The sequence below is a fragment of the Oscarella lobularis genome, chromosome 1 (genome assembly GCF_947507565.1).
Source record: "Oscarella lobularis chromosome 1, ooOscLobu1.1, whole genome shotgun sequence".
In the NCBI taxonomy this organism is placed as follows: Eukaryota; Metazoa; Porifera; class Homoscleromorpha; order Homosclerophorida; family Oscarellidae; genus Oscarella; species Oscarella lobularis.
The window spans coordinates 313,732-339,143 of record NC_089175.1 but is presented as its reverse complement, the minus strand read 5'-3'; the positions used below and the strand labels follow the sequence as shown (position 1 = coordinate 339,143).

At 47.6% G+C, this 25,412-nt stretch overlaps 10 protein-coding genes and 1 long non-coding RNA gene across 14 annotated transcripts; 6 read left to right on the top strand and 5 right to left on the bottom strand.

The window, feature by feature from the left end:
* The first annotated feature begins 107 nt into the window (after positions 1-107).
* LOC136193505 (uncharacterized) lies at positions 108-645 on the top strand. The gene is made up of 3 exons (XR_010671357.1): positions 108-165; positions 231-331; positions 518-645. It is a non-coding gene; the product is annotated as an uncharacterized lncRNA (long non-coding RNA).
* Positions 646-749: 104 nt separating this feature from the next.
* LOC136193214 (uncharacterized abhydrolase domain-containing protein DDB_G0269086-like) lies at positions 750-5,375 on the bottom strand. The gene is made up of 11 exons (XM_065982062.1): positions 5,108-5,375; positions 4,987-5,057; positions 4,833-4,902; positions 4,673-4,767; positions 4,587-4,626; positions 4,266-4,522; positions 3,679-3,842; positions 3,509-3,618; positions 3,401-3,452; positions 1,001-3,247; positions 750-943 (listed from the first exon to the last, which is right to left on the bottom strand). Exons 1-11 carry the CDS (start codon positions 5,180-5,182, stop codon positions 921-923), a joined length of 3,204 nt encoding a protein of 1,067 aa, XP_065838134.1. The 5' UTR covers positions 5,183-5,375; the 3' UTR covers positions 750-920.
* A 71-nt stretch (positions 5,376-5,446) lies between these two features.
* Positions 5,447-6,426, top strand: LOC136193496 (large ribosomal subunit protein eL21-like). Its single transcript, XM_065982408.1, has 6 exons — positions 5,447-5,538; positions 5,600-5,678; positions 5,782-5,843; positions 5,895-6,085; positions 6,141-6,213; positions 6,272-6,426. The coding sequence occupies exons 2-6, from the start codon at positions 5,612-5,614 to the stop codon at positions 6,359-6,361; spliced, it is 483 nt and encodes a 160-aa protein (XP_065838480.1). The 5' UTR covers positions 5,447-5,538; positions 5,600-5,611; the 3' UTR covers positions 6,362-6,426.
* A 2-nt stretch (positions 6,427-6,428) lies between these two features.
* LOC136193468 (malignant T-cell-amplified sequence 1-like) lies at positions 6,429-7,344 on the bottom strand. Its single transcript, XM_065982377.1, has 6 exons — positions 7,253-7,344; positions 7,049-7,201; positions 6,894-6,991; positions 6,712-6,845; positions 6,586-6,653; positions 6,429-6,530 (listed from the first exon to the last, which is right to left on the bottom strand). Exons 1-6 carry the CDS (start codon positions 7,261-7,263, stop codon positions 6,449-6,451), a joined length of 546 nt encoding a protein of 181 aa, XP_065838449.1. The 5' UTR covers positions 7,264-7,344; the 3' UTR covers positions 6,429-6,448.
* LOC136193367 (palmitoyltransferase ZDHHC20-like) lies at positions 7,295-8,968 on the top strand. Its single transcript, XM_065982259.1, has 11 exons — positions 7,295-7,431; positions 7,487-7,522; positions 7,573-7,667; positions 7,729-7,770; positions 7,828-7,903; positions 7,960-8,029; positions 8,085-8,117; positions 8,166-8,286; positions 8,344-8,482; positions 8,539-8,665; positions 8,716-8,968. Exons 1-11 carry the CDS (start codon positions 7,317-7,319, stop codon positions 8,849-8,851), a joined length of 990 nt encoding a protein of 329 aa, XP_065838331.1. The 5' UTR covers positions 7,295-7,316; the 3' UTR covers positions 8,852-8,968.
* On the bottom strand, positions 8,825-10,092 carry LOC136193348 (uncharacterized). Its single transcript, XM_065982236.1, has 4 exons — positions 9,992-10,092; positions 9,790-9,937; positions 9,541-9,738; positions 8,825-9,491 (listed from the first exon to the last, which is right to left on the bottom strand). The coding sequence occupies exons 1-4, from the start codon at positions 10,078-10,080 to the stop codon at positions 8,862-8,864; spliced, it is 1,065 nt and encodes a 354-aa protein (XP_065838308.1). The 5' UTR covers positions 10,081-10,092; the 3' UTR covers positions 8,825-8,861.
* Positions 10,093-10,112: 20 nt separating this feature from the next.
* LOC136193121 (membrane-associated guanylate kinase, WW and PDZ domain-containing protein 3-like) lies at positions 10,113-12,395 on the top strand. The gene is made up of 7 exons (XM_065981922.1): positions 10,113-10,248; positions 10,301-10,444; positions 10,501-10,846; positions 10,900-10,979; positions 11,029-11,086; positions 11,142-11,972; positions 12,033-12,395. Exons 1-7 carry the CDS (start codon positions 10,119-10,121, stop codon positions 12,073-12,075), a joined length of 1,632 nt encoding a protein of 543 aa, XP_065837994.1. The 5' UTR covers positions 10,113-10,118; the 3' UTR covers positions 12,076-12,395.
* On the bottom strand, positions 10,995-17,716 carry LOC136192869 (FERM and PDZ domain-containing protein 4-like). Its single transcript, XM_065981621.1, has 17 exons — positions 17,534-17,716; positions 17,243-17,362; positions 17,131-17,176; positions 17,010-17,070; positions 16,890-16,946; positions 16,729-16,831; positions 16,508-16,676; positions 16,343-16,450; positions 16,162-16,284; positions 15,988-16,104; positions 15,792-15,928; positions 15,614-15,740; positions 15,467-15,556; positions 15,335-15,415; positions 15,178-15,276; positions 14,990-15,125; positions 10,995-14,937 (listed from the first exon to the last, which is right to left on the bottom strand). The coding sequence occupies exons 1-17, from the start codon at positions 17,647-17,649 to the stop codon at positions 12,143-12,145; spliced, it is 4,485 nt and encodes a 1,494-aa protein (XP_065837693.1). The 5' UTR covers positions 17,650-17,716; the 3' UTR covers positions 10,995-12,142.
* Positions 17,051-19,187, top strand: LOC136193154 (F-box only protein 8-like). 3 transcript variants are annotated; one of them, XM_065981985.1, is made up of 8 exons: positions 17,051-17,719; positions 17,782-17,836; positions 17,893-18,210; positions 18,268-18,319; positions 18,373-18,450; positions 18,505-18,623; positions 18,671-18,739; positions 18,794-19,187. In XM_065981985.1, exons 3-8 carry the CDS (start codon positions 18,011-18,013, stop codon positions 19,101-19,103), a joined length of 828 nt encoding a protein of 275 aa, XP_065838057.1. In that variant the 5' UTR covers positions 17,051-17,719; positions 17,782-17,836; positions 17,893-18,010; the 3' UTR covers positions 19,104-19,187. The 3 variants fall into 3 exon arrangements, with proteins under 3 accessions (XP_065838057.1, XP_065838048.1, XP_065838066.1); XM_065981976.1 differs by having other exon boundaries at positions 17,051-17,859; positions 17,923-18,210; XM_065981994.1 differs by lacking the exons at positions 17,051-17,719; positions 17,782-17,836 and having other exon boundaries at positions 17,881-18,210.
* LOC136193178 (nucleoside diphosphate kinase B-like) lies at positions 19,120-19,895 on the bottom strand. Its single transcript, XM_065982020.1, has 5 exons — positions 19,766-19,895; positions 19,609-19,710; positions 19,498-19,557; positions 19,393-19,445; positions 19,120-19,330 (listed from the first exon to the last, which is right to left on the bottom strand). Exons 1-5 carry the CDS (start codon positions 19,886-19,888, stop codon positions 19,213-19,215), a joined length of 456 nt encoding a protein of 151 aa, XP_065838092.1. The 5' UTR covers positions 19,889-19,895; the 3' UTR covers positions 19,120-19,212.
* A 1,339-nt stretch (positions 19,896-21,234) lies between these two features.
* On the top strand, positions 21,235-25,379 carry LOC136193021 (uncharacterized). 2 transcript variants are annotated; one of them, XM_065981813.1, is made up of 3 exons: positions 21,235-21,303; positions 21,737-21,905; positions 22,006-25,379. In XM_065981813.1, exons 2-3 carry the CDS (start codon positions 21,824-21,826, stop codon positions 25,173-25,175), a joined length of 3,252 nt encoding a protein of 1,083 aa, XP_065837885.1. In that variant the 5' UTR covers positions 21,235-21,303; positions 21,737-21,823; the 3' UTR covers positions 25,176-25,379. The 2 variants fall into 2 exon arrangements, with proteins under 2 accessions (XP_065837885.1, XP_065837892.1); XM_065981820.1 differs by having other exon boundaries at positions 21,292-21,307.
* The last annotated feature ends 33 nt before the right edge of the window (positions 25,380-25,412 follow it).

Genomic DNA, 25,412 nt, shown 5'->3' with positions numbered 1-25,412 from the left:
CGGTCACGACCGACCAATCACAGACGTCTCCACCCCCACTAATTAATTCTTATCCGACCAATCGCACGATTCAACGTACCCAGCCCCTAAACCACACCTTTCGCATTCTCTACCGCCCTGTCGCACCGCAAGCATCGTTCTCTTTTTCGCATAGCTCAACGAAAGGTAAACCGACACGTCGATCACCGTTTCGCGCAGAACTAAAGCCTCCTTCGTCTCGCCGCGCGTAGAATGGGTGACAAACCAGACGTTTCAGCAGTCGAGTCGTTCGACAAAAGCAAACTGAAGAAAACCGAGACTCAGGAGAAGAACCCACTCCCGACGAAAGAAAGTACGTACGCCCGATAGACGTGATCGGCGAGCCCGAAGGCTCAATCCGGTCGCAGTCCGACCTCGTGGTCGCATAGGCGTGTACCGTGTTTACTCACGAAGCCTATGGAACGCAGACCAAATACGCGTTTCTATGCATGCGCCGGCCTTTGATTTGAATTCATCGGCTTTCTCGTTTTGTCCGCAGCTATCGAACAGGAGAAGAAGGCTTGAAGAATAGAAAGCGGCGCTCCCGTCGTGACTATTCTAGATCGTTTAGAATTATTTGTTTTTCTTTTTTCTCCTGATTTGATAATTATGTGCGTCTACGTGAAATTTTTGTGGTAAGTTTGTCGGCGAGTCGCATGGAAAAAAAATAAAAGGTCGATACCTGCGCGATGTCTTGTGTGACGTCACCTACTTCCGCATTCGTCGCGAAATATTTGCGAAACGAGATTAGCTTTGCACGAACTAGGAAAAAACGAGTCGACAAAACGAACAGAAAAAGGGGGCGCACACAGAGTACAGTAGCACAAAACGCAGACGCGGGTTCCCGTCACCGGGGGCGTGTCGGGCTTACGTAGCTAATGTCTACAGGGATATCGGGTACTTCACATTTCCGTCGTAAAGAGGCCTACACGAGAAAAGACAACAGTATACCATATCGAGACCACCTGGAAAATCCCCCCACCTGAACTATCATCGAACTCGGTGTGCGCAACAAATAAATGGGATCGACGATTCGAATTCGTTGCGTCCGGCGGCGGCGGCGGCGGCGGCGTCGACGTTCGTCGTCGCCGATCTTCGTTCTCTTGGACGACGTGCGCGATTTCTTCGCGCATTCGTCTCACCTTCTCCTCGCGAATCGCTTCTTCGTCTTCGACGTCCGCCGACTCTTCCTCGCTTTGATGAATTTTCTTCGCTTCGGCGACGCCGCTCGCCACCTGTTTGATAAAGGCCATGTCTTCGTGATAGGAACCCCGTTGATCTTCCTCCTCCTCCTCCTCTTCTTCTTCTTCGAAACGTCGACGCTGATCCATCAGCTCGAGATCGTGCAATTCTTTCTCCAATTGCTCCTGTCTCCGTTGCTCTTCCTCGCGCTGACGACGCGCCTCCATCATGCGTTCTTCTTCCTCCGCCTCCAATCGTCGTCGTTTCGTCTCCTCGTCGGCAAAACGTTGCCGTTCGATTTCGGCCAGTCGACGTCGCTCTTCCTCTTCCTTCGCCGCCGCCGCCAAACGTCGCCGTTCTATTTCGGCCAATCGACGCTGTTCTTCCTCCGCCTCCAGCCGCTCCTGTTCCATCTCCGCCGCCACACGTCGTCGTTCGTCATCCTCCTCGCGTCGTCGTCGTCTCGATCGCTCCTCTTCGTCGATTTCGCGTCGTTTCGTCTCCATTTCGCGACGCTTTTCCTCCAACTGACGCATCTCCGCAGCCAGTCGTTCCGCCTCGGCTTGCTGTCGCTGTCGCGCCAATTCGAGCGATCGTTTCTCGCGTTCCAATTCCAAGCGTTGCTGTTCGATTTCGCTCTTCAAAGCCGAGTCGTGCTGCGACACTTCGGACGACGCCGTCGACGACGAAGCGACGACGATATCATTGTTGGTTTTTCCGTCGATGTTTACTTCCGCTTCGACGACGGGCGAAACGATCACAATTTCCGCCGGCGTTTTTTCCATCGTTTCTGTCGTCATGGTAACGGTCGCGCTGATTTCTCCTCCTTCTTTCTTCTTTCGTTCTTCTCGCTGTTCCTTCGCCCACGTCATTTCGATTTCGTGCAATTTTTCTAATTCGTTTTCCAACTCCATCAAATCTTCGTTGTCTTCTTCTTCTTCTTCTTCCTCGGCGGCGGCGGCGGCGGCACCGCTTCCGGAAGCACCCCAAACACTCAAACTAATCCTCGATCTCGGTTCGACGGAACTCGACAAAACGACGGCGTCGCGTACGAACGGCTCATCGCTCTTTTTCGTCAGAAGCGGACTCGGCGATTTTCGAGGCGGGGGCGGCGGTTTTTTCTTCGGCGTCGGCGATTTTTTCTTCGTCGTAATTTCGTCGTCGTTCATTTCGGCGCCGAAACTCTGCGTAAATAAGGCGAGCTCCATTTCCGCTTCGCGCAGCATCCGGTCCGCTTCCTCTTCGAGATCGGTGATCTCCTGTCGTTCGCTTTTCAATTTTTCGAATTCGGCGCGCGTCTCCTCCTGCATCGTCTGCGAGAATCGCTTCTTCTCGGCGTCGACTTTGAGCAACTCGACGTTCGATTTCGTCGCGCGTTCGCGCGCAGCTTCGCGCTGCTGCGCGCGAAGAATTCCCTCGATGATCGCCGTGTCTTCGGGCGACGCTTTCGCTCGAACGCTTCGCGGCGGCACGGGCGGAGAAATTCTACGAATTCGATCGTCGATATTGTTCGTCGTCGTTGTCGTCGTCGCGGCGGCGGCGCGATCGCGTTCGCGTTGACGTCGCTTCGCTTTCAACGCTTCCAATTCCTCCTTCTCCTTCTCGACGGAACGCGCGCGTCGTTGCGCGTCCTGCAGCGTGAACGGATGCTTTGGCTTGCGCGGCACCGACACGGCTTTCACCATGTCGAGCGCTTGTTTATCCTGCTCTAACCACGATCGTCGTTTGACCGGATCGACGACTGGGGCGGCGGCGGCGGCGACGTCGCCGCCCGAGTTCGCCGACCATCGTTTCGCTGAGTTTTCGCCCTCCTGCTGGCGTTGGCGTCGGCGTTCGCCGAGTCTTTCGATTCGCGCTTGCTCCTGTTCGACTTTTTCTTCGAGGGTTGGTTCTGGGGGCGGGGGAACGGGAGGCGGTTCGTCGTCTTCGTCGTCTTCGTCGTAGTTTTCTTCGGCGACGATCGTTTCGTCGTCTTCTTCGTCTCTGTTCACTTCCTTGGTGATGACTCTGACGTCCCAGCCGCGCTCCACGAGATCGGGACTCGAGACTAAAAGGAAATTGATGGTAATTTGTCGGGACTTTCACACACGAGCGACGTCACAAAGGCAAACGACCAATCACGAGAAGAGATACGTTACGTGACGTAGTGCCGCTTGTGTGAATGAAATATGGAAAAGATTTCATTGAATCTGTATCTCACCTGCCGCTATGGATCTCTTGACTCGCAGAGAAATATTCCCAATCACGTCACCCTAGTGATATTCAAATCGTCATCGTCTCAGAAAAGTTTCCTTTGGAGGATGCTCACCCTTCCTATTAGAGTAAGAACTTTCTGTTTCGACGCTCCTTCGACGTTCACGCCGTTCACGAACGTAATTTCGTCGCCGGTTTGAAGATTACTGAGATCGCTGGAACTCCCTAAAACAAAAACATTCGATTCTATCTCCTTGAGGATGATCAAAATAAATAATTATTGACCTGGTTTTATTGAATAGACGAAGACTGGCTCTCCGTTTTCTCCGCCAGCGATCGTGAATCCGAAGCCGGATTCGCCGCGTCTCGCCTTACTGATTCGAATCACTTTTTCGTGGGGTTCGAGATTATTTTCGTCCTGCAACATCAACTCCTGACTTCGTCGATTTCTAAGAAAAAAGAAAAGAGAGTGGTTAGCAAGAGACTTCCTCTCTTTAGTCGTATGTCAATGCAAAGTAATGTAGATGGACGTCTAAGAAAACAAAGTCTAGGAAACGGGTTTACATACAAAAAAAGGCATTCTGACATCTTTCAATGAATTTTTTTATAGTGAAAAGATCACCAGGGGTCCCAAACGACTAAGAATTAAAAAAAACGCATATCCTCTTATTAGAGATCGAATCTTACAGAAGAAATACGCTTATCTACATTATATCCGCTATTATAGAGGTTTCGTCCCTAACGCTATTCGCAGACGTATCCAAAGGAGCCTAACTACTCTTCTAACAAGTATCCAAAATATAGCCAAGAGACGCTAAACGCTTCACTTAGTGTCTAACGTTGGGAGAGGGGGCCCCGCCCTCTCTAATTACCTCTCAGCTGCCTCTTGGAGTTTTCTTGCTTCTTCCAACGCCCATTCTCTCTCTTCCTCGTCCGGATCGACGTCGAAATTGGGAACGCTTCGCTTTGTTTCCGTTTCGCCGCCGCCGCCGCCGCCATCCGGGCCGTACAATTGCACGCTTCTCTTCGATCCGATCAGATTCTGAAAGGCGTCGTCGTTGAGGTGGGCCCCCCTATAGGAACCGCTCGTCGACGCCTTTTTTCCGAGCCAATAGAGCGTAATTGCGACCTGACAGAGAAAAAAGAGCGGGAGGATAGAGGAAGCCACGCCCCTCGAAGGAATTTTCTCTCACGTTTCGAAGCTTTCTCCCGCCTTCGGTCGCCGGCCCAGGCCTATACGAGTAAAACGATCAAGAAAGAGAAATTGAATCGTTCTCACTGGCGTCCTTTTCCCTGGAGATCGGTCGTATCGAAAAGCTGCGATCCTTCGAGCCCGAGACCCTTGCACGCTTGAAGAAACGACTTGAGATTATCCTTCACAGAGAAAGCGCGATAGCAAAAACGATTCCGCGAATAGAAGAAACGAGATCGCGATTTACCAAGAACGCGTACGTCGTCGGAAGACGATTGATGCGACGAACGGAACGCGGCGAGATGACGTTGATAAGTCTAGAAGGAAAAGAAACCGTCGATTCGATTCGCGTTTGCGCGCGCGCGCGCGCGTCGCTCGAGGCGTTTCGCGATTTTTCTCACTCGCATAGAAGGATGCCGTCGCTGAGCGACTGTCGGAAGTCGCTGTGAGCGAAATGTTTCCCTGTAACGGCCTAGGGGGGAGTAGCCAGGGTTTTATCTTCCCTCTGTTTTTTTTCTCTACCTCGATCCAACGCTGGCATTCTTTCAGCGCGTCTTCGAGACTGTTGTCCGTGCCTGTCGATCGGCGTTGGTCCATCGCTGTGCTAGTTGTGGCTCTTGCGTAGGTAGATATCGACGCGACGAGTCGACATTCCACGCGTGCTGAATTATTTGAGTGCTACTGCGCTTGCGCGAGCTGAGTTCTATGCGTTCGAGTCGGTTGTTCAGGTTTTTTTCACGCGAGGCTCTACGAGATGCGTCGGGGATCGTTTTGTTAGTGGAAATGCGTTTGACAGGTTGATTAGAAGTGGGAAATCGGATATACGCGGATTTGAACGCAAGTCGACGTAACTGCGCATGTTACCTAGTTGGCAATCACGTGCATGTTGTTCGCGGCTGCGTGTTCTTCTACACGTGCTTCATCTCGGAATCGCTTCGTTTTTAGCATTTTAGGTAAATGTTCGGGTCGCTGTTGACTCCAAAGAGTACCATTCTCACTCATTTTCGTCTTTAGCCTAAGCGAATCATGCCGAACACGAAAGGCGTTCGCCGCGGAACGCGGTACATGTTCTCGAGAGCTTTCAGAAAGAAGGGTACGTTCGTCGAGCCGTAACGAAACGCTATAAACCGCGACTAGAGCAATCAGTAGTAGAAAATACAAAGGGGGCCCCCTTTCAAGATCCTAAACTTTCCTAGGCCCTTTATCGACATCCATCTACCTGAAAGTCTATAAAGTGGGAGACTTCGTCGATGTCAAAGTAAGTTTGGAGTGTTGCGGGCGCGACAAATCGGCAATAGATCGCATTTAGGCCGACGGAGCGATTCAACGCGGCATGCCGCACAAATTCTATCACGGACGAACGGGACGCGTGTTCAACGTGACGAAACGCGCCGTCGGCGTGATTGTGAGCAAGCCCATTCGACAGCGAATCATCAATAAGCGAATCAATGTGAGAGTTGAGCACGTGAGACAGTCGAGATGCCGAGAGGATTTCCTAAGGTGAAATATAGAAAAGGGGGCGTGTCAGAGGGGGTTGGAATATTGATGTGTGTAGGAGAGTGAAGGAAAACGAGCGGCTGAAGAAGGAGGCTAAAGAAAAGGGAATCAAGGTTTCCCTGAAACGACAGGTTAGTAGAAAAAATGATATAATAATCTATATTATTTATTATTTTTTCTCTCTTTTAGCCTAAGGGTCCTAGGGGTGGGCATTTCGTGAGCACAAAGTACGAAAGGCCGGAAGAAGTGCACGCTATACCTTATGAGTTTGTAGCATAAATGGACTTACGGATTGATGATGATGATGATGATGATAATAAAGGACTTCCCCCCTTTGTCTCTCACGCCCGTTTAATATACGCTGCATTATTCGAGCTTATTCAAAAGCCAAAGACCGTCGCATAGAAAATGAATGTTATCCACTCCAATTCCCTTGTTCACTTTTTGTCTGAGAAGTGACTCGATTTTTCACCAAATAAATAGTCTCGTAATTCTCTACTTACATGTCCTCAGTAGACAGCTTGGTTAATCCTACAGCACATGCGTGTTCCTTTCCTTCTGCCATAATTGCCTGAAGAAAAAATTTAAAAAAAGCACGAGAGTGAGGTAGATTTTGGAGTTTTTCTTACCACTACTTTGCCCGCGTCCACTTCGTCCATTTTCGCGCCAGGTGACGTCAGACCGGGGCACATGATATTAGCTCCGCTTAGAAGAAATTTGATAGCTCCCTTATCCACTTGGAGATGGGGAAGCATCTTGGGATCTAAAAGAGGCGAAGAGCGTATGATTTTTTTGTCTGATCGAGGCTAACATTTGTGTAGGAGCCTTAGCGTCGGAAAATAGGGACCGTCTCGCTGTCGGAAGAAGAGGAGCTCGGAATTGACGCTAAGTATTTCAACGTGGTCTTTGCTGCAAGGAACGAAAGGAATACGGACTGAATTGTACGGAATAAGGACTTTTGTGTACCATTTGAGAAGTTTGAGCGGTTCCTTTTTGGGAAGGATTGCGTCTATGTCTTCGCCGAGGCCTGGAAATGTTTCGAGGACGTTTGCTCGAATTCCTTTTCGTACGGACGACTTCACTTGGTTTACAGCGCTGATATCGTCTTTTCCTTGAAATCTAGTGCTCCCTATTACCCGACGAAGCTGTTTCACGTCGTTGTGGGCTTACTTTTTGAACATCTTGATCCGCTAACGCACTGCACTCGCTTCTCACGTGACATTGGCACGGCATAATGTTGGGCTCTCTCGCAGACAATCCTGTTTTTTGCCTCTGCCGATGGTTTCCCGTGGTCTTTGTCACTGCCTTGACCGTCTGGTCCTATTACGCGTACGTCGTCGTACTCTGTGGTCAGTAACTTGAAATATTTCCGTGATTGTAACTATTGTTGCTCTTTCACTCCAGCCACTCTAATAGACTCGGATTCCATAGCTCAAAAAGGTACCAAAGACATTGCTAAACGAATTACTTTATTATTTCTCCCCTTGTAGTGTTCTACCTCATCTTCTTCCACATCATTGACGTTCTCTTTATATCGACCTATTGGTCGACCATCCTCTCCAAACCCAAGACTCCGCCAACGGAGGTATTGATTCCTGTCAGCGACTGACACTCATGAGAAATCACATCCGCTCTGTCTCTCTCAGTTCTATCTAACAGAGGAAGAAGAGCAAGAACTTGTTCAAGGGGTAGGATTGAGAGAATAAAGACTAGAATTGCCTAAAATGGTTCTTGCTACTGTATAGGCTGATCTTCAAAGTCTTCTTCAAAAGATCATTTTTTCACGAAAACTGCCTGTGAAAATGAGAGCACTTAATGACGGTAACGCGTGCAGTGAATCAATGGGATATTAAAATAACGGTGTTTTTGCTCAAAAGAAATCCGTTTTTGCGATAAAAGTCGCTGTATCAAACCGGATCGTTCTCACTACTGCTCAATTTCCAGAAAGTAATGAAAACCTTCTATTTAATTACATCAGTTTGTGACCCTCATTTTTTTATAGATGTGTACTTAAAATGGACCACTTTTGTCCCTGGTAATCAGACCAGAAACTATCTCCTACATTTTATGATTTTTCTCTAAGGGTCAACGTCACCGTGGGCTTTAGCAATTACAAATGCTTTGTACTCTTTCTCATGTACACGGAACTCTATACGATGTACATTGCTCTGACAGCTCTTCCTACCTTTATCGACGTCTGGAGCGTAAGCAACTTTAATTAACGACCCAGATTGACTTTTTTTACTGTCGTTTTTCTACAGACAAAAAAATCAGACATCTCATCTGCAGACCGAATGAATATGATCTTTCTCTTCTTCATTGCCATGATATTCTCGCTTGGCGTGTGGAGCCTGTTGGGTTTTCATCTCTTCCTCCTTTTCACTAATAGAACCACACTGGGTTAGTGGACGTAGAAGTAAAGCAGCTGGGTTTGTTGACTTTGTCTCTACACATAGAATCGAGTCGTGCACCACTCATGTTCTATGGAAAGGATAAGAAAGCATTCGGACTTGGCTGGCGCGAAAATTTTCGTCAAGTGATGGGACCCGTTCGGTGGAAGTGGTTCTTGCCATTCAAGAATAGGTAATGAAAAAAATTCTATTAATTAATTATATATAACTACTTTTCTTTAGTATTGGAGACGGAGTCTCGTTTCCATTGCGACGTCAGTGCAACGAAAACGAGCATCTTCTAAAAAGCTTAAAGAGAATGGAGGAAGGCAGTGGAAGTGATCAGGAGCTCTCAGACACTCACGTCGACGTGCCCTAACATTATAAATTCAGCGTTGTTCTAATAGTTGCACCTTCGTTTCAACTATTGTCAATCGAGCTTCTAGAGTAGTTATCGATTTCTGAAGCTTTTCCAATTGATTCTGTATTTGTGTCAGTACGGAGAGTACGCTCGTCGAATCTGTCGTCGTAGAGGCGCGCGTTTCCGGTTCAGTAGGCCGACTATTCACGTGGAAAGACAGACTGAGACTAAGATCATTTTTATCCTCCTCCTCTTCCTCTTCTTCTTCGTGTTCTGATTCATTGTCACTTGCCCAGTACATCTCTGCTGCTTTGGCAGCTGTTTCTATTGACGCTGGGTCATCCGAAAGCAGAGTTGGTCTCGTTAGAGTCGAGGGAATTCGATACTTAGAAGCAATCATAGGGGGATTGCATTCTTTATCGGTCTTCGATTCAGCGAAAGGAAAGACGCCACCGGACGTCATCAAGGGAACAATCTTACTTTGAGATGGGGTGAATTCCTCCGGGGACTCCATACCGGACTGTGAAATTGAATTTCTCAGTGCTGGAACAGTGGGAAAACTTTGTTCGGTGGGCCGAGGTGGTTGCAAGGGAAGAGGAGCGTCGTCTTCGAGATGAGAACCCGTTTCGAGATTTCTAACCACTTTCACTTCCGTCAGCTACGAAATAATTTCAAATTAAAATTTAGAATTTTTTGGGCTATTATACCTTTGTGTCTTTTGATACGCCGCCGCGTTGGTTGAACGCTCTCAACGGCTTGCGTTCGCGTTTCTGCATCTGTTCGTGTTTTTGAGTGCACAGTTTGAAAATGTCTGACACTGTCATCAATTTTCTCTCGGCGAATCCTTCGGAGAGAAATTGCTGCACGGTCAATCGCGGTCGATAGTCGAATTCGGTTAAAAGAATCTGTAGGAGGCGTCGTTTTTAGTGTGTACGCCTGTATTTTTTCGGTCTCGCCTTGTAGAATGACTGAGTGAAGCGGAGATCGTTTTTTCCGAATAATTCGTAGCCTTTCGATGATATGTATCGAGCCAGCGGTAGCGAAAAGGACAGAAATGCATAATGGATAAGCGGTAGAATCGCTTCGGATCTTCCTCGCGCCAAGCTGAGAAAAATTACTGAGGATTCGCCTCCAAATGGGCCCCCTCAAGACGCCTACCCTTCGATGTCTATGTTGCTGCCGTATTTAGCCTGTCGAAGTTCGACGAGAAGCTTCCGAACGTTGTTTTTCAAATCACCCGTGCTCATCCCGCAGTGAGGGCTAACGCACGCTAGGCAAGCTAGAAATGAATAAACGAGAAGTCATTGTCGTCAAAATTGCGCGCGGACCGTCAGGATTTGACTTCAGCATAAAAGGAGGCGCCGAACACGGCATTGGTTTGATTGTATCAGACATAAAAGAAGAAGGCGTGGCCGGTCAGCCAAAACGCAAGGTCCAAAGCTTTAGAATCGCATTTCTTATGCACAGATGGAGAAATTGAGGTCGGAGACGAATTGCTACGCGCAAACGGTACAAGTCTCGTCGGTCTGAAGCACGAGGACGCGGTGGACATCCTAAAGAACGCGGGAAAATACTTGGAACTCGAAGTTCGTCCAAATCCGACGTTGAAAGGCAAGAATCAAAAAATAATTAATCAATTAATTAATTAATTAATTGAATTATTTTAGGCGCTTTGGGTAATCATCGTTATCGAATGATGACGTCATTTCAAAAAATGAGATCTCGAATTCGATCAAATCCCTCTTTGTCAGTGACCAAACCTAAAATTTCTGCTCCACCACCGCAGCCTTTTCCTGAGGAGTATCACAGTGAAATGAAGAAACGAAGCCGTTCTCTTTCTGAGGGACAGTCTCCTGTGTCAGTTCAATCCTTGAATTCTGGTTCTAAAAGCGACGGAGATGAGGAGTCTGAGCTTCAGCCGACTGTTCTATTTGTTGAGGAAAACGCTAAGGCTCTCCCAGAAGGATGGGAGTCCAAAGTAGATCCAACGTCAAAACGAATTTACTATGAAAAGTAATAAGAAAAAAATGTTGATTTGTAGCTTGCAAGAGTATTTTCCTTTGTAGTCATTATACGAGATTGAGTACGTGGACCAATCCAAACTCAATGCCCAAACCAAAGCCAATAAAAGAATACGACTGGACAGGTAGAGTAGCAAAAGTAGAGAGATTCAAATGTATTTTTAAAATTATTAGATTTACCTCCGGGCTGGGAAAGTGCTGAAGATGATCTGGGCTTTACCTACTATGTAAAGTATGTCCTTAGTTTGCTTTTCTTTATTCGTAGAGGAAGGAATCTCTTTGTGTAGTCACGATAGTCAGTCGACGAGTTGGTATTCTCCTCGCGATATGCGCCAACGCTATCTTTTACCCTTCGTTCTCGAGCATATTCATAAGGAATTGCCCGACTTGGAAGAATCTGAGGCGAAGCTGAAATCGAAGCGCGCTGAGTTGCTGACCAAAAAGCAAGAACTGGACAATCTCAATCAAAGGAGAGACGATTTATTGAGAAGCGAGAGTCACGACGACGACGACGTTGACGACGTCGAAAAACAAATGGCTATTGTCGTCGAGGATGTGATGAAAATGAACGAAGAGCTCGAGAAGCACGAAATCTACGTCATAAATCGTCAGAAAAAATTGACGAATTTGCAAAAAGTCGCGAAGAAATCGTCGCACGAACTCGACGACGTCGATCGCGGGCAAACGAACGCGGGCGACGACGTCGCCTCTCGCCTCTCGACGGCGTACGAAAACGCCGAAGAAACGTATCAGAAGCAATTGACATTGGTTCGCGAACTCGAACTGATGAGAAAACAAGCGCAGAGACACAATCCCGTACCGGAATCGCCACTGACGTATCTTCTCCAAGTGCCAAAACAAAGGGAGACCGATTCTCGAGCGATCGACACTCTTCATCTATTAGAGGACGGCTTGACGCCTAAGACGAACTGCGAGATGGCGATCGAGCGACATTTCTTGGACTCGTGCGTCGACGAGTACGAAATCGTTTGTCGACGACTCGAGCGAATGATTGCGTCGATCGAGACAAATGATCGCACGTGGGACGACGTCATCGACGAGCTGACGGGAATGGAAATGCCGAATCTTCACGAACCGTGGCAACACTGGAAATTCAGGTAAAAGTAAAACCCAACGCATTTCTCTTTGACTATTATTCGAACGGTATATATCTGCAGTGAAAAACTATCGAAATGTAGTCAAGTTGACCGTCCACAGTAGAACAAAGAGCGTTGGGGAAAAGAGCGGGAAGGAATTATATATATATATAGATATATATATACATGACTTAGACGATGAGTGCACCTGCCATTGTGGTCTCGACTTCGTTCAGAGTGCGCGTAAACGCGCTCATAATCGTCGCAATTCCCTTCGCGCTGTCCATCAGAGCCATAAGCGCCGATTCGCTCATCTGCGACGCGACGGCGTCCTCCGCCGACGCGAGTACGTGCCGAAACGCGTTCGCCACTTCCATGACGGCGACGATGAGACTCTGTCGGACGTCGGGCGGCTGGAAGTCGTTCTTGATGGCGCTCATCGCCGTCACGCACTCGCGCGCGTCGTCGGCGATGCGGCGAACCGTCTCCAACGTCGTCTCGATCACCGAAGCGGCGGTGGCGTGCTTTTGAACGACGGCCGTTACGAGTGTCTTCGTTTCTTGGGTGAGCTCTTTAGCGTTCGTCCAGAGAGCGCTTTTCGTTTGAGCATAGCCTTTCGTGTCTGTATCGACGAGTTTTTTTGTTAGGACGCATTGTAGGACCGTGTCTAGCTCCAGAACGATGCCGCTTAGCTTCATTATTCCCTCCGTGCACGCTTCCCGTATCGCCGCGCGTCTCGGCGACGTTTCCGTTTCTAGTAACGGCGGCGACGATTCGGGTAGAGGCGGTGGCGGGATATTTGGTAGAGGCGGCGGTGGAGTTGCCGGAAGCGACGGAGAACCGCCGCCGCCCTCCTCCGATACTAAAACCGGTACTCGATCTCGTTTCGTCGACGGCGAATTGCTGGCGCCTTTCGCTCGATTTCTCGCCGGCGAGTGCGGCGACGACGACAACGACGCGCGATTCGGCGAACTGGGAGAGTGTTTCGATTCGCCGGGCGACGGCGGCAACCAGGGACGCGGATGCATGACGGAACTCGCGCTTTTAGTGACGGCGGCGGCGACGGCGGAGGAGGACAGAGATCGAGGACTTGCCGGATTGGGAGACGAAGATTCAGAAAACAAGGCGGGAGATCGGGGTGTCGGCGGTGGTTGGGGCGCGCGATGAAGTTTGGGTGACGGTTTCGGGGAGCCTGTAAGAACGGATCGCGGCGATGAGGGAGGTGGAGGGGCTTTGTATGACTTAGGTGATGGACGTTTCGTTGAAGAATGAAGTCGATGATGCATTGGACTGTCCGTCTCCTCGCCGCTGCCGCGGCTTTTCTTAGGACTCTTCGGCATCAATTTGGAGAGACTGCTAAGCTTGGATAGCGTCGCCGATTTCGAACGCGTCGACTCCTTTCCTTTTTCCGTCAGCGTCGACGACGACGCCGCACTTCGCGGGCGCGGATTCGACGGCGGCGGCATGCGACGTTCTGACGTTTTCACCGTCGTCACGCCGACGAGAAGCGACGAAGACGGCGTGTTCTTGAGCACTTGCGCCGTCCGTTCAGACACGGGAACGATCGTCGGTTCCGGATAGCGACGTTCTTCTCGTTTTTCCTCCGCGTTTCTCCCCCGACGTTGTTCCTCGTCCGGGATTGGCGTCAAGGGCAGAGGCGGCGGCGACGACGGCACATCGACGTTGTTCTTAAAATCGTCAGGAGGCTCCGGTGAAAATTCGACGTCTTCTGGTTCCTCGAGTATAGGTGGAGGTATATCGAGAAAATATTCAGTTTCTGCCCAGTGAGATGGCATTGGAGGTATAGGTGGCGGTGGCGAGGAGAAATAATCCTCCATAGGCGGCGGAGGAATAAAATCCATGTCTTCAGCACTCGACGGCGATTCGCTACTACGCAGCTCTTCTTGAAGCCACGACGGCACCTGATCTAGAACAAGGATACTTTCTCGAGCGACGCTTTCTCTCGACGATGACGGCGGCGGCGACGACGGCGGTGTTTCCACTTCCGGATGAATAAACGATTCAGATTCCGATTCCGAAAAGGCGACCGGTGGCGGAAGTATCACGTCCGGCTCGCGGGTATCATCTTCACTGGGATCCCATCCGAAACCGGGCGGAGGCGGAATAACAATCGTTTCGTTGTTCTCACCGTCTTCGTCTTCGTTTTCGTCAACTTCGTCGACAGTCGGAAGAGGATCGGTCCCGTTCGAAGCGACCGAATCGGAGAATTCCGACGGCGGCGGCGGCACGGAATCGTCGTCGTCGTCGTCTTCGTCACTCGACGGACGCAAATCGCTTGTCAATTCAATTCGACTCCACGAATCGCGTACGGACGACGACGATTCGGCGGCGGCGGCGGCGGCGACAACGATCGTCGCCTCGTCGTTCGACGTCGACTCTCGACGTCGATTCAACGTCTCGATGAGACTATGCAACGAATTATCGTCGTCTTCTTCCATGGATATCGTTTCGTCGCCGAATACCGACGATACGGATAAGGGCTCCGGCAATTCGACGTCGTCGACAACCGACGCTCCCTTCGTCGTCCGCTCGTCGTGAAATTCTTCCAAGAGACGCGGACTCGGCGGCGGCGAATAGGCGAACGATGATCGACGCAGGGCTTTCGCCGCTTTTTTCGCCGCTTCGCGTGCCGCCGCTTCTGCGGCTGCGCTCTCCATGACGTCGTCGGCGTCGACGCTATTGCTGCGACGACGCGCGGGGGGCATCATGCGTCGATGGGCCGACGCGTGATCGTTTGTCGACGAGCTGTAGCAATCGTTATCGGAGAGATTTATGCCCGTCTTGCGCAGGTGAACGGTGATGGGAGAAGGGCGCGATTGATCGTAGAGGGGAAGCGATGGGCGGCGAAGATCGAGTTGGCGTCGTTTCGACGTCCACTCGGTGGGAATTCCGTCGGAACTTTTAATCGACGGAATGTAGCTCCACTGCGACGGTACGACCGTGTGTAGGGAGAAGTAGGAAGCGACTGGGAAGAAAAGGGAGCTCGTGGGATTTCGATATGTTATTTGTTTTTGTACCTGTGTCGTCTGGGTCGTCTGTCGTCGTTTGTGATGTCTTTAGTAAGGGACGATTGTCGGTGAATAGGGTGCGATAGCCGTCGATTAGGTGAGCGAGATCGACGGCCGAATTGCTGTCCAAGATAAAGCTCACAGTCTATATATTAATTAATTCGATTTTTTCCCCCCTTATTCTATTTGTGCCTTACTTCATTGCCTTTGATTTCGACTAATATTCGACTCTGTCTGCTGTCTACTTCCTCTAAGGTGATCTCGGTGACGTCATCGAAGTCGGCAAACGTGGATAGCTACAAAGGGAGTCGCGAACAATTTTTCCTTGGCTCCCCCCTCAATTACGTCACGAACCAAATTTCTCTGCTTCGAAAGCATGTGACAAAAACCGACGCGCGGCGAAACGAGTAACGTGACTTCGGACTGTTCCTTTTCCTACAGGCCCTTGACTTCGTAAATTGCGTCATCGTTTATTATTTCGCTTACGTAAGTCGCGGCGTAATAACGACCCCCGAACGTTCTCAATTCAGCGGCGATTTTTAGATAGAGCAACTTCGCTTGAATGTCGGTCAAATGCTGAGAAATCGCGATCTTACAGTACGCGAACCGCGGTCTCCATGACTACGCACTTACCCGTTCTCCAGGTAACGACATCAGCTGATTCAACTTAACGCAATGGGATATCATCTTTCTAAGTTCCTTTGGTTTCATTACGAGCAAAACGTGCTCGGGTAAAAACTTCTGCAGTCCAACTTCTTTCCTGAAGAAAAGCTCGTTTTTTCTCTCTCTTCTAAATTGATCGCCCTATTACTCTATATTCTTTATGGATATCTTATTTCGAGGTCCCGTCTTCGCGGCGTGTTGCTGCATGTGAAGAGCGCCTAATTTAATTGCAATATCCGTCGTCAAATCCGAGCCGAAACGACCAGCAATAACGTCATTGCACGTCTGGGGGAGAGAGAATCATTGGGAAGATGATTACGTGCTACGTTGCCACGGCGACGTACCTGCTCAAATAAATAATCGATTGCATTTGGGGCTCTCTTCAAAAGATCCGTCGACTCCTTGGTGATGAGTCGGAGTCGAAGGCGACACTTCCAGCAATGACTCCTTAAATTATTTATCTATGTGGAGAGACATGACATCTAGAGTGAATGACGTTGAGGAGGGAAAATTTTGACCTCTCCAATTAATTGATGATTGGGAAGGTATAAAAGATTGACGGATCCGGGGCCGTCCATCATGAGGGAGAAATGCTGAGGGCAGGGTATGGAAAGACGGTCACATTCTCGCCGAATTACTTGCTAAAAATTGGCAAAAAATTCTATGTTCTATAGGAGGGAGATTCTTTAATTTATTTACCTGTACAGTTGTAGTGGAATTGAAGCGGACGGATCGAATTTGACCGTTTTCAAGATGCACGCGAAATACGTCTTTGCTAACGGGAGAGCTCTGCGGTCCAAAAGAAGTCTAGGATATAATTTTTATATATAATCCATTGTTAATGTTGCCAATTTTTTTTCATACTGCTGTGATTGAATTCGCTATTGGGTCGGCGAACCGAACTTTGAGATTTCCCTCGGACGTTTTGCGAGATTTTCGTTGACCGGATACCAAGGACGATTTCCGGGTTCGCTTGTAGCCTGACGCTGCTTTGGATGATCTCACAACAAAGCAGACAGACCCTTCACATTCTCTATTAGAAAGGATGAAATAACAGGTGAAGTCTAGCGGTTCGATTTCAATACTTTATTGCGCTAATGACGTCTGGATTAGAAGCAGATTCGACGTCCTTTCCATTGATTCTTATAATGCTGTCATTCGTCTCGAGCTTCCCCTCAGCGGGCCCCCCTGCGAGATCAAAATCAAGAGATAAGAGAGAGAGAGAGAGTGTGTGTGAGAAACGAACCAGGAAGTACAGATCGAATGATGACGGGTTTCTCACTACCAGCAATAAAGCCAAAACCTAAGGAGAGCAAAACAAAGAAATAGACACAGGGGAGAAGAAGAAGAATATATCTCTATATACCCAAATCTGGACTCCGCTCGAGCCACACCTCCCTCAACCCACTCTTCCCACCAACAACAAACTTAAAAAAAACAAAAGACATTATATTCAGAAAACAAAATCGCGATTGACTCTACTTCACCTCATCCTTCCTGGGATCTTTCCTCGTTGACAAATGCACGACGTGACTAAAGAAAAACGAGTCCACCTGTCGAACCAAAAACCCCACGCCCCCATTCCCTCCTCATCCCTACTTCAAATAATAACTCTGCGTTTCCGTCGCGTCGACAGCCATCTCCCAACCGTACGGCAAACCGAGCGAACACGTCCAATTCTCGACGGGCGGCAACCAGTGCGTCGTCTTCGTAACGTGACTAGACACGCATATGCGCTAGAGTTCGTATCCCGGGTAGCAACAAGCGGTTTGCGAAAGAACGCGCGTAATCGGGGAAACGGACTGTCGCTCGCGGGCGGATTCGTCGGCCCGCCGCTTCTAATTGGTGACCGCCCCGTCGCGCGGCTGAAGCCCGTACGATTCTGCTTACTTTACGTAGTAGATTCGACCGTCGTGACGACATTTTGCCTCCCAGCCTTGTTTGAGCTCTCTGCTGAGGTCGCGCGCGTGCGAGTCGAGCTGCGGGGAGGCGACGGGCGAGGCCATTGTCTCGGGGCTATGTCGTCGACATTATTTTCCCAAGCGGCGAGTGTCGCGTCGGAAGAAGCGGACACACGTGATACGACGGGACTTCCCGTATACAGTTTCTGTCTAAATTTGATTTTGCGATGTGTTCAGTCGCGAAAACATTGAAGAGACGAGATCTATTACTGAATTCAAAAGCAATCTAAAAGTTTTGAAAATTTTTCTAATACAGTATGTGTGTATTTACATGATCACGTGCGCTAGCGTACACGTCGCAGAATCTACGTTGCACAGACTACGTGGCCAACGCTGACGCCGGCCGCCCGATCACAAATGACGTCGCTTGCACTCGTCGATCAGTTCCTCGCGCGCTCGTAAACGCATGGGCCAGGTCTACGGAAGCCGAAGACGAAAGAGCTCGGATCCGGTCGAATTGTCGCCCTTTCCGGACATCAGCAGCAGTCTGCCGCCCGAACTCGCCATTCACATCATGTCCAATTTAAATGCGACCGAATTGTGCATGGCGGCGGGCGTAAACGACAGTTGGCAGGGACTTGCAAGCGACAATCGCTTGTGGAGAGAGTGCGAGAGAAAAAACTAAAGCAAATTTAATTCATTAATTGTGCTATCTATATTTAGTCTTTGTATGAGCACGTGGGGTTGCGTGTCGGCCTATCGTCGGAGAGCATATGTAAATAAGAAATTTTTTGGTTGTTGATTTTGTGACGTCATCTTATTATATAGGAAAGATTTGGCTCCTTCAAGGAGTTGTATCTAATTCTTGATGAAGGCACGGTCATGTTCAACGTCAATCCCAAAGAGGTCACACTAAAAAACAGTATCATGTCTATGTATTTATGTATCTATGAATCTTAGGGTATCTCCTACTTGATTAGCTTGGGTGTGATCGATGATACGTCAGAGGCAATTGCAGCCTTTCTGCATTCAACGCGCACGCTAAAACGACGAAAACTCGACAGCTACCTCACCACCAGGCAAGAAAATAAAATACCCTTAATTAATTAATTATTTGTTTCCATAGATGTGATGTATTGGAGAAAATGGTCTTACTTGATAACTATGCTAATCAATTTCTACCAGATGCCCTCAGGCAAGAAACGCAAAATAAATAAGAACTTATATATTTTATTTTCAATTTCTTTAGATCCTTTTTCTGTCATATTCCGCCGCCAAAGGAACGGGGCAAGTATCTCGAATTCATGTTGGAGAAGTTTTCTAAGCAATTCTGCATATGCAATCCCGGATGTCCTCTCCGCGAGGAAACCGTGTACATACTCTGCTATTCCCTTATTCTTCTCAGCGTCGACCTCACCAGTCCGCACGTGAAAAACAAGATGTCAAAACGCGAATTTATACGAAATTTGAGACGTGCGACGCCCCAAAAGGACGACGACTATTTTGGACATTTATACGATAATATTTACCTAGCGGGTCACGTGGCTCCACCTGATTAATTTTTACGCGAGAACATGATTTTTTGGCCAAATGAGCTCATTTTATTTTGACTGCAACATCAATTGATTGTTCGGTGGACAAGACTTGCTTTTCACCCTTCCCATCTCTTCATTCGTAGACGTATGGTTCGCTAGATGGAGTCCAGTCGCAGATCTCGCTTTCTTTGAACCAAAGTTTAATTTCTGTGTTGGCACTTTCAACAGAATCACTTCCGTGTATGATGTTTCTATTTTGTTATTAGAGAAAACCAAAAGTGCTAATATTAATTAGATTAATTAGATTATGTACCTGCCAACTTCCACGCAGAAATCGCCTCTAATTGTTCCAGGGTTAGAGTCAGCCTAATTAAAATATTTTAATTAATTCCATATAAATTGTATTTAGGAGACTTACTGGATTGGTCTCCCCCATCATTTTGCGAGCTGTTTTCACGACTCCTTTGCCTTGCCAGACCTTTAGATGAAAAAGTGAAGGAAGAGCGCCGCTTCTGGCTATTTAGTCTACCATTGCTACGACTGGATGCGAAGACATGTATTTCACGAGGCCGGCGTAGAATCCCTTGCCTGCTAGGTCGATGTAATGCTGTTTGAGGTGATCTTCCGTTTCCTTGAGGACGGAGAAATTGATGAACGCGAGTAGAGAACAAGTAAAGGAGCCCCACTTTAGTCATCTTCATTGCCACGAGTTTAAATCCCTTTTGCTCAAACCGTTTGATGATCTCGCCGATTAGTCCCCTTTGGACGGCATCTGGCTTGAGCATAAGAAACGTGCGTTCTCCCGACATTGTAACAAACGTGTGCGCACGCCCATGACGTAGAAGGTCTTCTGTGGACAATAAATGAGGAATTACATATGCCATGTCAAACAGAGTCAACGGATACAAAACAGGGGCTTCTGCATATTCTACCTCTCAATTCAGTGGGCTTCTTTCCACACGCAAGTTTGGCGCAATGTGCTTTGAGTTTTGGAAAAATATTACACCAAAATCGAAAAAGACTGTCTTCTCGAGATGATGGACATCCAAGAACATCTAGTTTCGGAGCAGCAAGAATCTTAAGCCTGAGTCACAATAACGACGCGCTGCCAATGAATGACTGCATGGGGTGTTCACGATCCCGTTCACGATAATCTGTTCACGATATGCCTGTACTCGTTGCTGAAAACACAATCCGGGGTACTATCTACTGTGACGTCACCTTTTTGTAGCATTTTGTTCAAAATACGCCGCGGCGAGAGTATGGAATGTGTCATAGAGGCACCGGTGTGTGTGTGATTGGTTTAATTAAGTGCGGTTGTGACGTCAGTGTATACCGACAGACAAACATTTTGATTTTTTTCAGCGATCACGTTTGAGAGCCCCTCCCACTGTACTGTACATGTAGGACTAGATAATGATGGCCTTTGGTGAGCCATCATGGGATCCCCGAACACCCTCAAAACATTCTTATTACTCTAATTTTAGTAAAGCCTATTTACATACTTTGCATCGCACTGCCAAACCAACGTGAGTTGGCATGCTTTATTTTCTGCAAAAGCCGACAATTTCACTTCTTATGTAAGGGCGACACAGAGCTATGCCCCTCCTAACCCTAACCTAACCTCTGCCACTTTGGGTGATCGTGTCGCGAGGTCCATTATCAGCTCGCAGTTGGGTTTGCGTGCTGCGAGCGAAGCTCGCAGCACGACAAACCCAACGTGCTCCTTAACTGTGTTCCCTTTATGAACGTTACTGATAAAGCTCATTGCTATGTGCCCGTTATGTATTTATCCTTGATAATATGCCTACTTCCTTCCTGAAAAGTTTTAAACACAATCCGGGGTTCCTAACTACTGTGACGTCACCTTTTATCTACATTTTGTTCTAAATACGGGAGAGTATGACATCACAATGACTGTGATGTCATAAAGGCACCTGTGTGTCTGATTCGCCTAAGTGCGATTGTGACGTCAGGGTATACCGACAGACAGACAAACACTTTGAGATTTTGCCCGATCACGTTTGAGAGCCCCTCCCACCAGGGCGCGCGCGGGCGAAGCCCGCGCGCGCCCTGGTGTTCGGGGAAATATCGTTGCGCATGCGCCGGTTGCTAAACTCCTATTTAATCTCTGACTCCCCATTAAATCGGATCACGTGATAATCACGCACATTTGGCCACATTCGGAGTCCCCAGCTATTCTCCCTCACTTGCTGCGAAAACAGTAGGTAACGAGTCTACTAGTACCGTCCGTGTAGAGCAGCAACAACCGTAGTATTAGTAGTCACCCTCTTCAATTCAAAGCTTTTAGAGTTCTAAACTGTTCTCGAATTCGTGTCTAAGAAACGGTTTAGCCGCTATATAGCGGGCCCGATGCAAGTCCGGGCCCGCGAGAGAGTCTGGGCAACAGGCTAGGCCACGGGCTAGACTAAGTATCACGGTACATCATCATGGTACAGTACCTGGTGTCACCAGGTACCATGATGACGAGTCAGTTCGGTGTGATGAAATTCACCACCCACGCCCGAAATAATTCTAAATAAAGTAGAGCAAGTTATCCTCACCTATCAGTCCCCTGTTAATATCCCCTTCCCTCTCCCTCAGAATGTGAGGTGCGTCACCGAGCACCATTAATTCCCTGAATCTGATTTGTCTAGGGCGCGGCAACTTGGAGAGATCAAACGTCTTCTTTCGAAATTGAAACTGTTTTGGTTGTGGAAAACCAGAAATAAGTGATTATTTTGATGATTGAAAGCGATTCCTTGTCCTTGTCACTTCCAGTTGACGGAAAAAAGGAATTTGACATAAGTCAGCAAAAAACGTCAGGTAAACTAAACTTTATGAGGTTTGTTTTGCCGTGTCGATGTCAAATTTAATTAAGTGAAGTGATGTAGCCTGGTACTGACGTAAGTATTGCCTTTTATAGCTTTAGATGCTGAAGTATTAGATGAAGCCAATGGATGCACGTGCATTAGTGCCGTTGCAATTGATAACGCTGCATATGAAGAATTTCTGAGATCAATCCTGAGTGAAACAGTTGATTGTCAATGGCTTCCAAGCGACTTCGTTGAAAAACTATTTGGCACCAGGTATCACAGCCGTGGTGGTCATACAATAGTATGGCATGCTGCAGGAAGATTGCCATTTACGCACTGTGTTGCCAACAAACTTGTGAACGTTGCATGTGATGCGCCATTGGTGATCCCTCTCTGCGCAAACTCTGTTGTAGAATCTCCCCTTTCTGACGTGCAGAAGAGCTTCAGTTTGTATGACGTATTGACGCCTATCCGAGTGATTGCTGGCTATGATCAAAACCGAGATTTTCCGCCAGTGATTGTACTCGGCATACACGACGCTGGTTTTGTTAGGCATTCTAAATTTAAAAGGAAAGTAAAAGAAGCCTTTTCAAAAAACTGGCCGCAATCACGTCTGTCAACCAATTTTGTTCAAACCGGTCACGTAAAAGCAATTTTAGAAACAGATGAAAAAATTACAGAACTTTTAGGCTGGGGAAGTCAGTCTACTCCAAAAGTCATTCAGCAAGCAACGCTAGAACTTGAAAAAAAGGTGTTACGTTTTTGCTGTAATGGCGTTCGTTTTGTGAGAGGTTCAGACCTTGTTGAAAAGCCAGACGCTATAGAAGGAGGATCTATTGCTTACCTAGCGAGAAGACATTTTGTAACAGCACCTCAGTGTAGTATGACGCATGGTATGCCTTCAACGGAGGATCCTAAGGGTTTATGTCTAATAGACGGAAAATTTATTGAGGAGGTATTAATGGAAATAGAAGACTACTCTGAAGTAGCTAAGAAAGCGTTTGAGCAGCACGGACTTGTTCCCGGTGACGTTGTTATAGACGTACTCAAGAGCTTTGGTGATGATGTAGACTCTTTTCTATCTGTATTTCGTCACTACGGAATTTTTATTTTACCCGCAGAGATTAAGTGTGGACACGATTTGGCTCCCGCCGGTGTAAGCCCGAGAGACAATTTTCGTCTCCCAATTTCTCTTCCAGAACCGGCCGATATGGCATATATAATTCCTCATTTATTGTCAAGAAAAAAACTGCCGTCGGAACTGCAGTCGTCGTATTTGCGAACAGAAGCGTTTGCTATTCGTCATAAAGGCGGCCTTCGCATATCAGAGAGCCTTTTCTACTTCCTTGTCGCAATTTTCATAAAACATTATCCAAATGCACCGCGATGCTATTACCGTGCAGCGAGACTGAGAGTGGAGAGAGGCCACATTTTGGAGTTGAAGTTACAAGATGACGTCATACTTGCTTATATGTTAGTTCAGACATCTGATGAATCTTTTCAAGTGACAGGCACTGCTAAAGTGTGTTCTAACGTCAAAGCAATTCTAATGGACGATGCAAAAAAATTAAATAAAAGTTATTTAGCAAAACAACTGCAGTTCGGAGCTGTAATGAAGACTCATGATCACCAACAAGACTTTGTTGATCTCGAAAGTCAAGCTTTTCCCAGTAGGGAGTCTATTTATTCTGAAGAAGGAGAAGACTTCGTGCCTCATAGATCAATGTATCTTTGGTATAATAGATACGGTCCTGAGGGAACGATGTTGGAAAAGAACTTTGCTAAGCTATCAGAAGAAATGCCAGCGGAGGATGTTGTGCGCTACCTAATTGACAAAGAAAAAATATCGGGTGAACAATACATAGAAGTCAAAAAGGACGACAGTGTTTTACAATCCTCAAGATTGCTACTTATGTTGAGTAAAAGAAAACTGGAGTGTGACAGTTTGCTATACGACGCACTTGGTCATTTGAAACTCTATTCATTGGCAGAATTAATGAAAAAGCAGGAACGTAGAGCGGAGGCAACTGAAAACGCTCAAGTAGATTTAAGTGAAGAAGATCAGCATCATAAAAAGACAGTCGTTGCCCAACCAGTACAAGATAATGAGGATCCTGTGAACGTCAGCGTTCCTTCGACTTCTCATACAGAAAACGCAAAGAGAATCGCAAGGATGACAGGAGAAATATCAACTGAAGAGGCTACTAGCCGTCTCAATATTAGTCGTACTGCAGTGCCGACTCAGGCGCCTTCCGCGCTCCCCTTTACACCACCAGCAGCAGCCGCTGATCTGTTTACACGGTCACAGAACGAACGCGGAAGAGGAGAACCTCCAGTGCAATCCCTGTTTGAAGCTAAATATTGGCACGTCGAGAGAGCGTCCGATTACTTTAATGAGCGACCTTTTAGAGAAGGGGGGAAACGGCTAGGGTCTGGCTCATTTGGAACTGTTTATCACGGCGTTCTTCATTCCGAAAACGGTCAGAAATACGAGGTAGCCATCAAGCGATTGAAAAACTCTCACAGTCTCAATCCGGCTCAAGTGGAACTAAATCGAAAGCAGTTTGGAATTGAGATACATATGCTGACTCGTTACGTGCACAAAAATATCATTGCCTTGGTGGGATTCTCGACTGATGGGCCCGAATTGTGTCTTATATTCGAGTACATGGCAAACGGAGCTCTATCGCACCGTCTCGACTGCAGAAACAGTACGCCGCCATTGCAATGGCAAACGCGTCTCACCATCTCTTATGATATAGCCTGTGGTCTGGATTTTCTTCATACGGAATATCGGCTTCCGGTTATTCATAGAGACGTGAAATCAAGCAACGTTCTTCTGACGTCAAATTTTACTGCTAAGCTCTCCGATTTTGGATTGGCCGTGATTGGTGCGGAGGCTGAAGAGAGTGTTACAAGTACGGCTGTCGGTACGCGTCCCTACATGCCTCCTGAGGCGTTTCAAAAAATTGTGACGCCAAAACTAGACGTGTACGGTTTTGGCGTAATTATGTATGAATTGGGAACAGGTTTACCGCCCTACTCAAGCAAGAAGAAACAGGACTTGAAAAGTTACGTTGATGACATTGAAGGTCAAGGAATAGATCTAACGAAAATGTTGGATCCAAAAGCGAAATGGCCTAAGGGCAAAGGACTCGGAAAAGGGGGGAGTTGTGGACTGACTCTCCTAGAAGTCGCAAAGAAATGTACTCTAAAAGACTACACTAAAAGAGCATCTATACGAGACGTTCTGCAACAACTAGCTGACATCTCCAAATAAAGCTAGTTACCCAAACATCCCCTCCCCAAAAAAAAGTACTGTACCGCATTTGTCATAGATGTATACATTTTTTTGCCTCTCTAGTATCCAGCACTTAAATTTGACGTAGGTTGCTAACCTTAGATTTGTGAGATTATATAAACTCCACGACGTTTATGTTTTTTCATTTTATTATATTGGCAACTTATAATAAACTTTTTGTGGGCGGAAGTTGCGTGAACTCAGCGCGCGCGTTAG

Excerpts from the sequence above, each read along its gene's own strand:
- LOC136192869 (XM_065981621.1), bottom strand. The coding sequence starts at position 17,649 with ATGGCCTCGCCCGTCGCCTCCCCGCAGCTCGACTCGCACGCGCGCGAC. Across the intron at positions 17,363-17,533 it reads GGTCGAATCTACTACGTAAA|TCACGTTACGAAGACGACGC; the intron begins GTAAGCAGAATC and ends ATGCGTGTCTAG. Across the intron at positions 17,071-17,130 it reads AAGATCCCAGGAAGGATGAG|TTTGTTGTTGGTGGGAAGAG; the intron begins GTGAAGTAGAGT and ends GTTTTTTTTAAG.
- LOC136193348 (XM_065982236.1), bottom strand. The coding sequence starts at position 10,080 with ATGAGCACGGGTGATTTGAAAAACAACGTTCGGAAGCTTCTCGTCGAA. Across the intron at positions 9,739-9,789 it reads TCACTCAGTCATTCTACAAG|ATTCTTTTAACCGAATTCGA; the intron begins GCGAGACCGAAA and ends CGCCTCCTACAG. Across the intron at positions 9,492-9,540 it reads GCGTATCAAAAGACACAAAG|CTGACGGAAGTGAAAGTGGT; the intron begins GTATAATAGCCC and ends ATTATTTCGTAG.
- LOC136193178 (XM_065982020.1), bottom strand. The coding sequence starts at position 19,888 with ATGTCGGGAGAACGCACGTTTCTTATGCTCAAGCCAGATGCCGTCCAA. Across the intron at positions 19,711-19,765 it reads TGGCAATGAAGATGACTAAA|GAAACGGAAGATCACCTCAA; the intron begins GTGGGGCTCCTT and ends TCCGTCCTCAAG. Across the intron at positions 19,558-19,608 it reads CGCATCCAGTCGTAGCAATG|GTCTGGCAAGGCAAAGGAGT; the intron begins GTAGACTAAATA and ends TTTCATCTAAAG.
- LOC136193367 (XM_065982259.1), top strand. The coding sequence starts at position 7,317 with ATGTTGGGCTCTCTCGCAGACAATCCTGTTTTTTGCCTCTGCCGATGG. Across the intron at positions 7,771-7,827 it reads AGCAAGAACTTGTTCAAGGG|GCTGATCTTCAAAGTCTTCT; the intron begins GTAGGATTGAGA and ends GCTACTGTATAG. Across the intron at positions 8,483-8,538 it reads CACTAATAGAACCACACTGG|AATCGAGTCGTGCACCACTC; the intron begins GTTAGTGGACGT and ends CTCTACACATAG.
- LOC136193468 (XM_065982377.1), bottom strand. Across the intron at positions 6,654-6,711 it reads TGGACGCGGGCAAAGTAGTG|GCAATTATGGCAGAAGGAAA; the intron begins GTAAGAAAAACT and ends TTTTTTCTTCAG. Across the intron at positions 6,531-6,585 it reads AAGCTGTCTACTGAGGACAT|ACAAAAAGTGAACAAGGGAA; the intron begins GTAAGTAGAGAA and ends GTCACTTCTCAG.
- LOC136193121 (XM_065981922.1), top strand. The coding sequence starts at position 10,119 with ATGAATAAACGAGAAGTCATTGTCGTCAAAATTGCGCGCGGACCGTCA. Across the intron at positions 10,445-10,500 it reads TCCAAATCCGACGTTGAAAG|GCGCTTTGGGTAATCATCGT; the intron begins GCAAGAATCAAA and ends GAATTATTTTAG. Across the intron at positions 10,847-10,899 it reads AAACGAATTTACTATGAAAA|TCATTATACGAGATTGAGTA; the intron begins GTAATAAGAAAA and ends TTTCCTTTGTAG.
- LOC136193154 (XM_065981985.1), top strand. The coding sequence starts at position 18,011 with ATGGGCCAGGTCTACGGAAGCCGAAGACGAAAGAGCTCGGATCCGGTC. Across the intron at positions 18,211-18,267 it reads GACAATCGCTTGTGGAGAGA|TCTTTGTATGAGCACGTGGG; the intron begins GTGCGAGAGAAA and ends ATCTATATTTAG. Across the intron at positions 18,320-18,372 it reads CCTATCGTCGGAGAGCATAT|GAAAGATTTGGCTCCTTCAA; the intron begins GTAAATAAGAAA and ends CTTATTATATAG.
- LOC136193021 (XM_065981813.1), top strand. The coding sequence starts at position 21,824 with ATGATTGAAAGCGATTCCTTGTCCTTGTCACTTCCAGTTGACGGAAAA. Across the intron at positions 21,906-22,005 it reads AAGTCAGCAAAAAACGTCAG|CTTTAGATGCTGAAGTATTA; the intron begins GTAAACTAAACT and ends TGCCTTTTATAG.
- LOC136193496 (XM_065982408.1), top strand. The coding sequence starts at position 5,612 with ATGCCGAACACGAAAGGCGTTCGCCGCGGAACGCGGTACATGTTCTCG. Across the intron at positions 5,679-5,781 it reads GAGAGCTTTCAGAAAGAAGG|GCCCTTTATCGACATCCATC; the intron begins GTACGTTCGTCG and ends AAACTTTCCTAG. Across the intron at positions 6,086-6,140 it reads TGCCGAGAGGATTTCCTAAG|GAGAGTGAAGGAAAACGAGC; the intron begins GTGAAATATAGA and ends TGATGTGTGTAG.
- LOC136193214 (XM_065982062.1), bottom strand. The coding sequence starts at position 5,182 with ATGGACCAACGCCGATCGACAGGCACGGACAACAGTCTCGAAGACGCG. Across the intron at positions 4,768-4,832 it reads CGACGACGTACGCGTTCTTG|GATAATCTCAAGTCGTTTCT; the intron begins GTAAATCGCGAT and ends TTCTCTGTGAAG. Across the intron at positions 4,523-4,586 it reads GCGGGAGAAAGCTTCGAAAC|GTCGCAATTACGCTCTATTG; the intron begins GTGAGAGAAAAT and ends TTTCTCTGTCAG.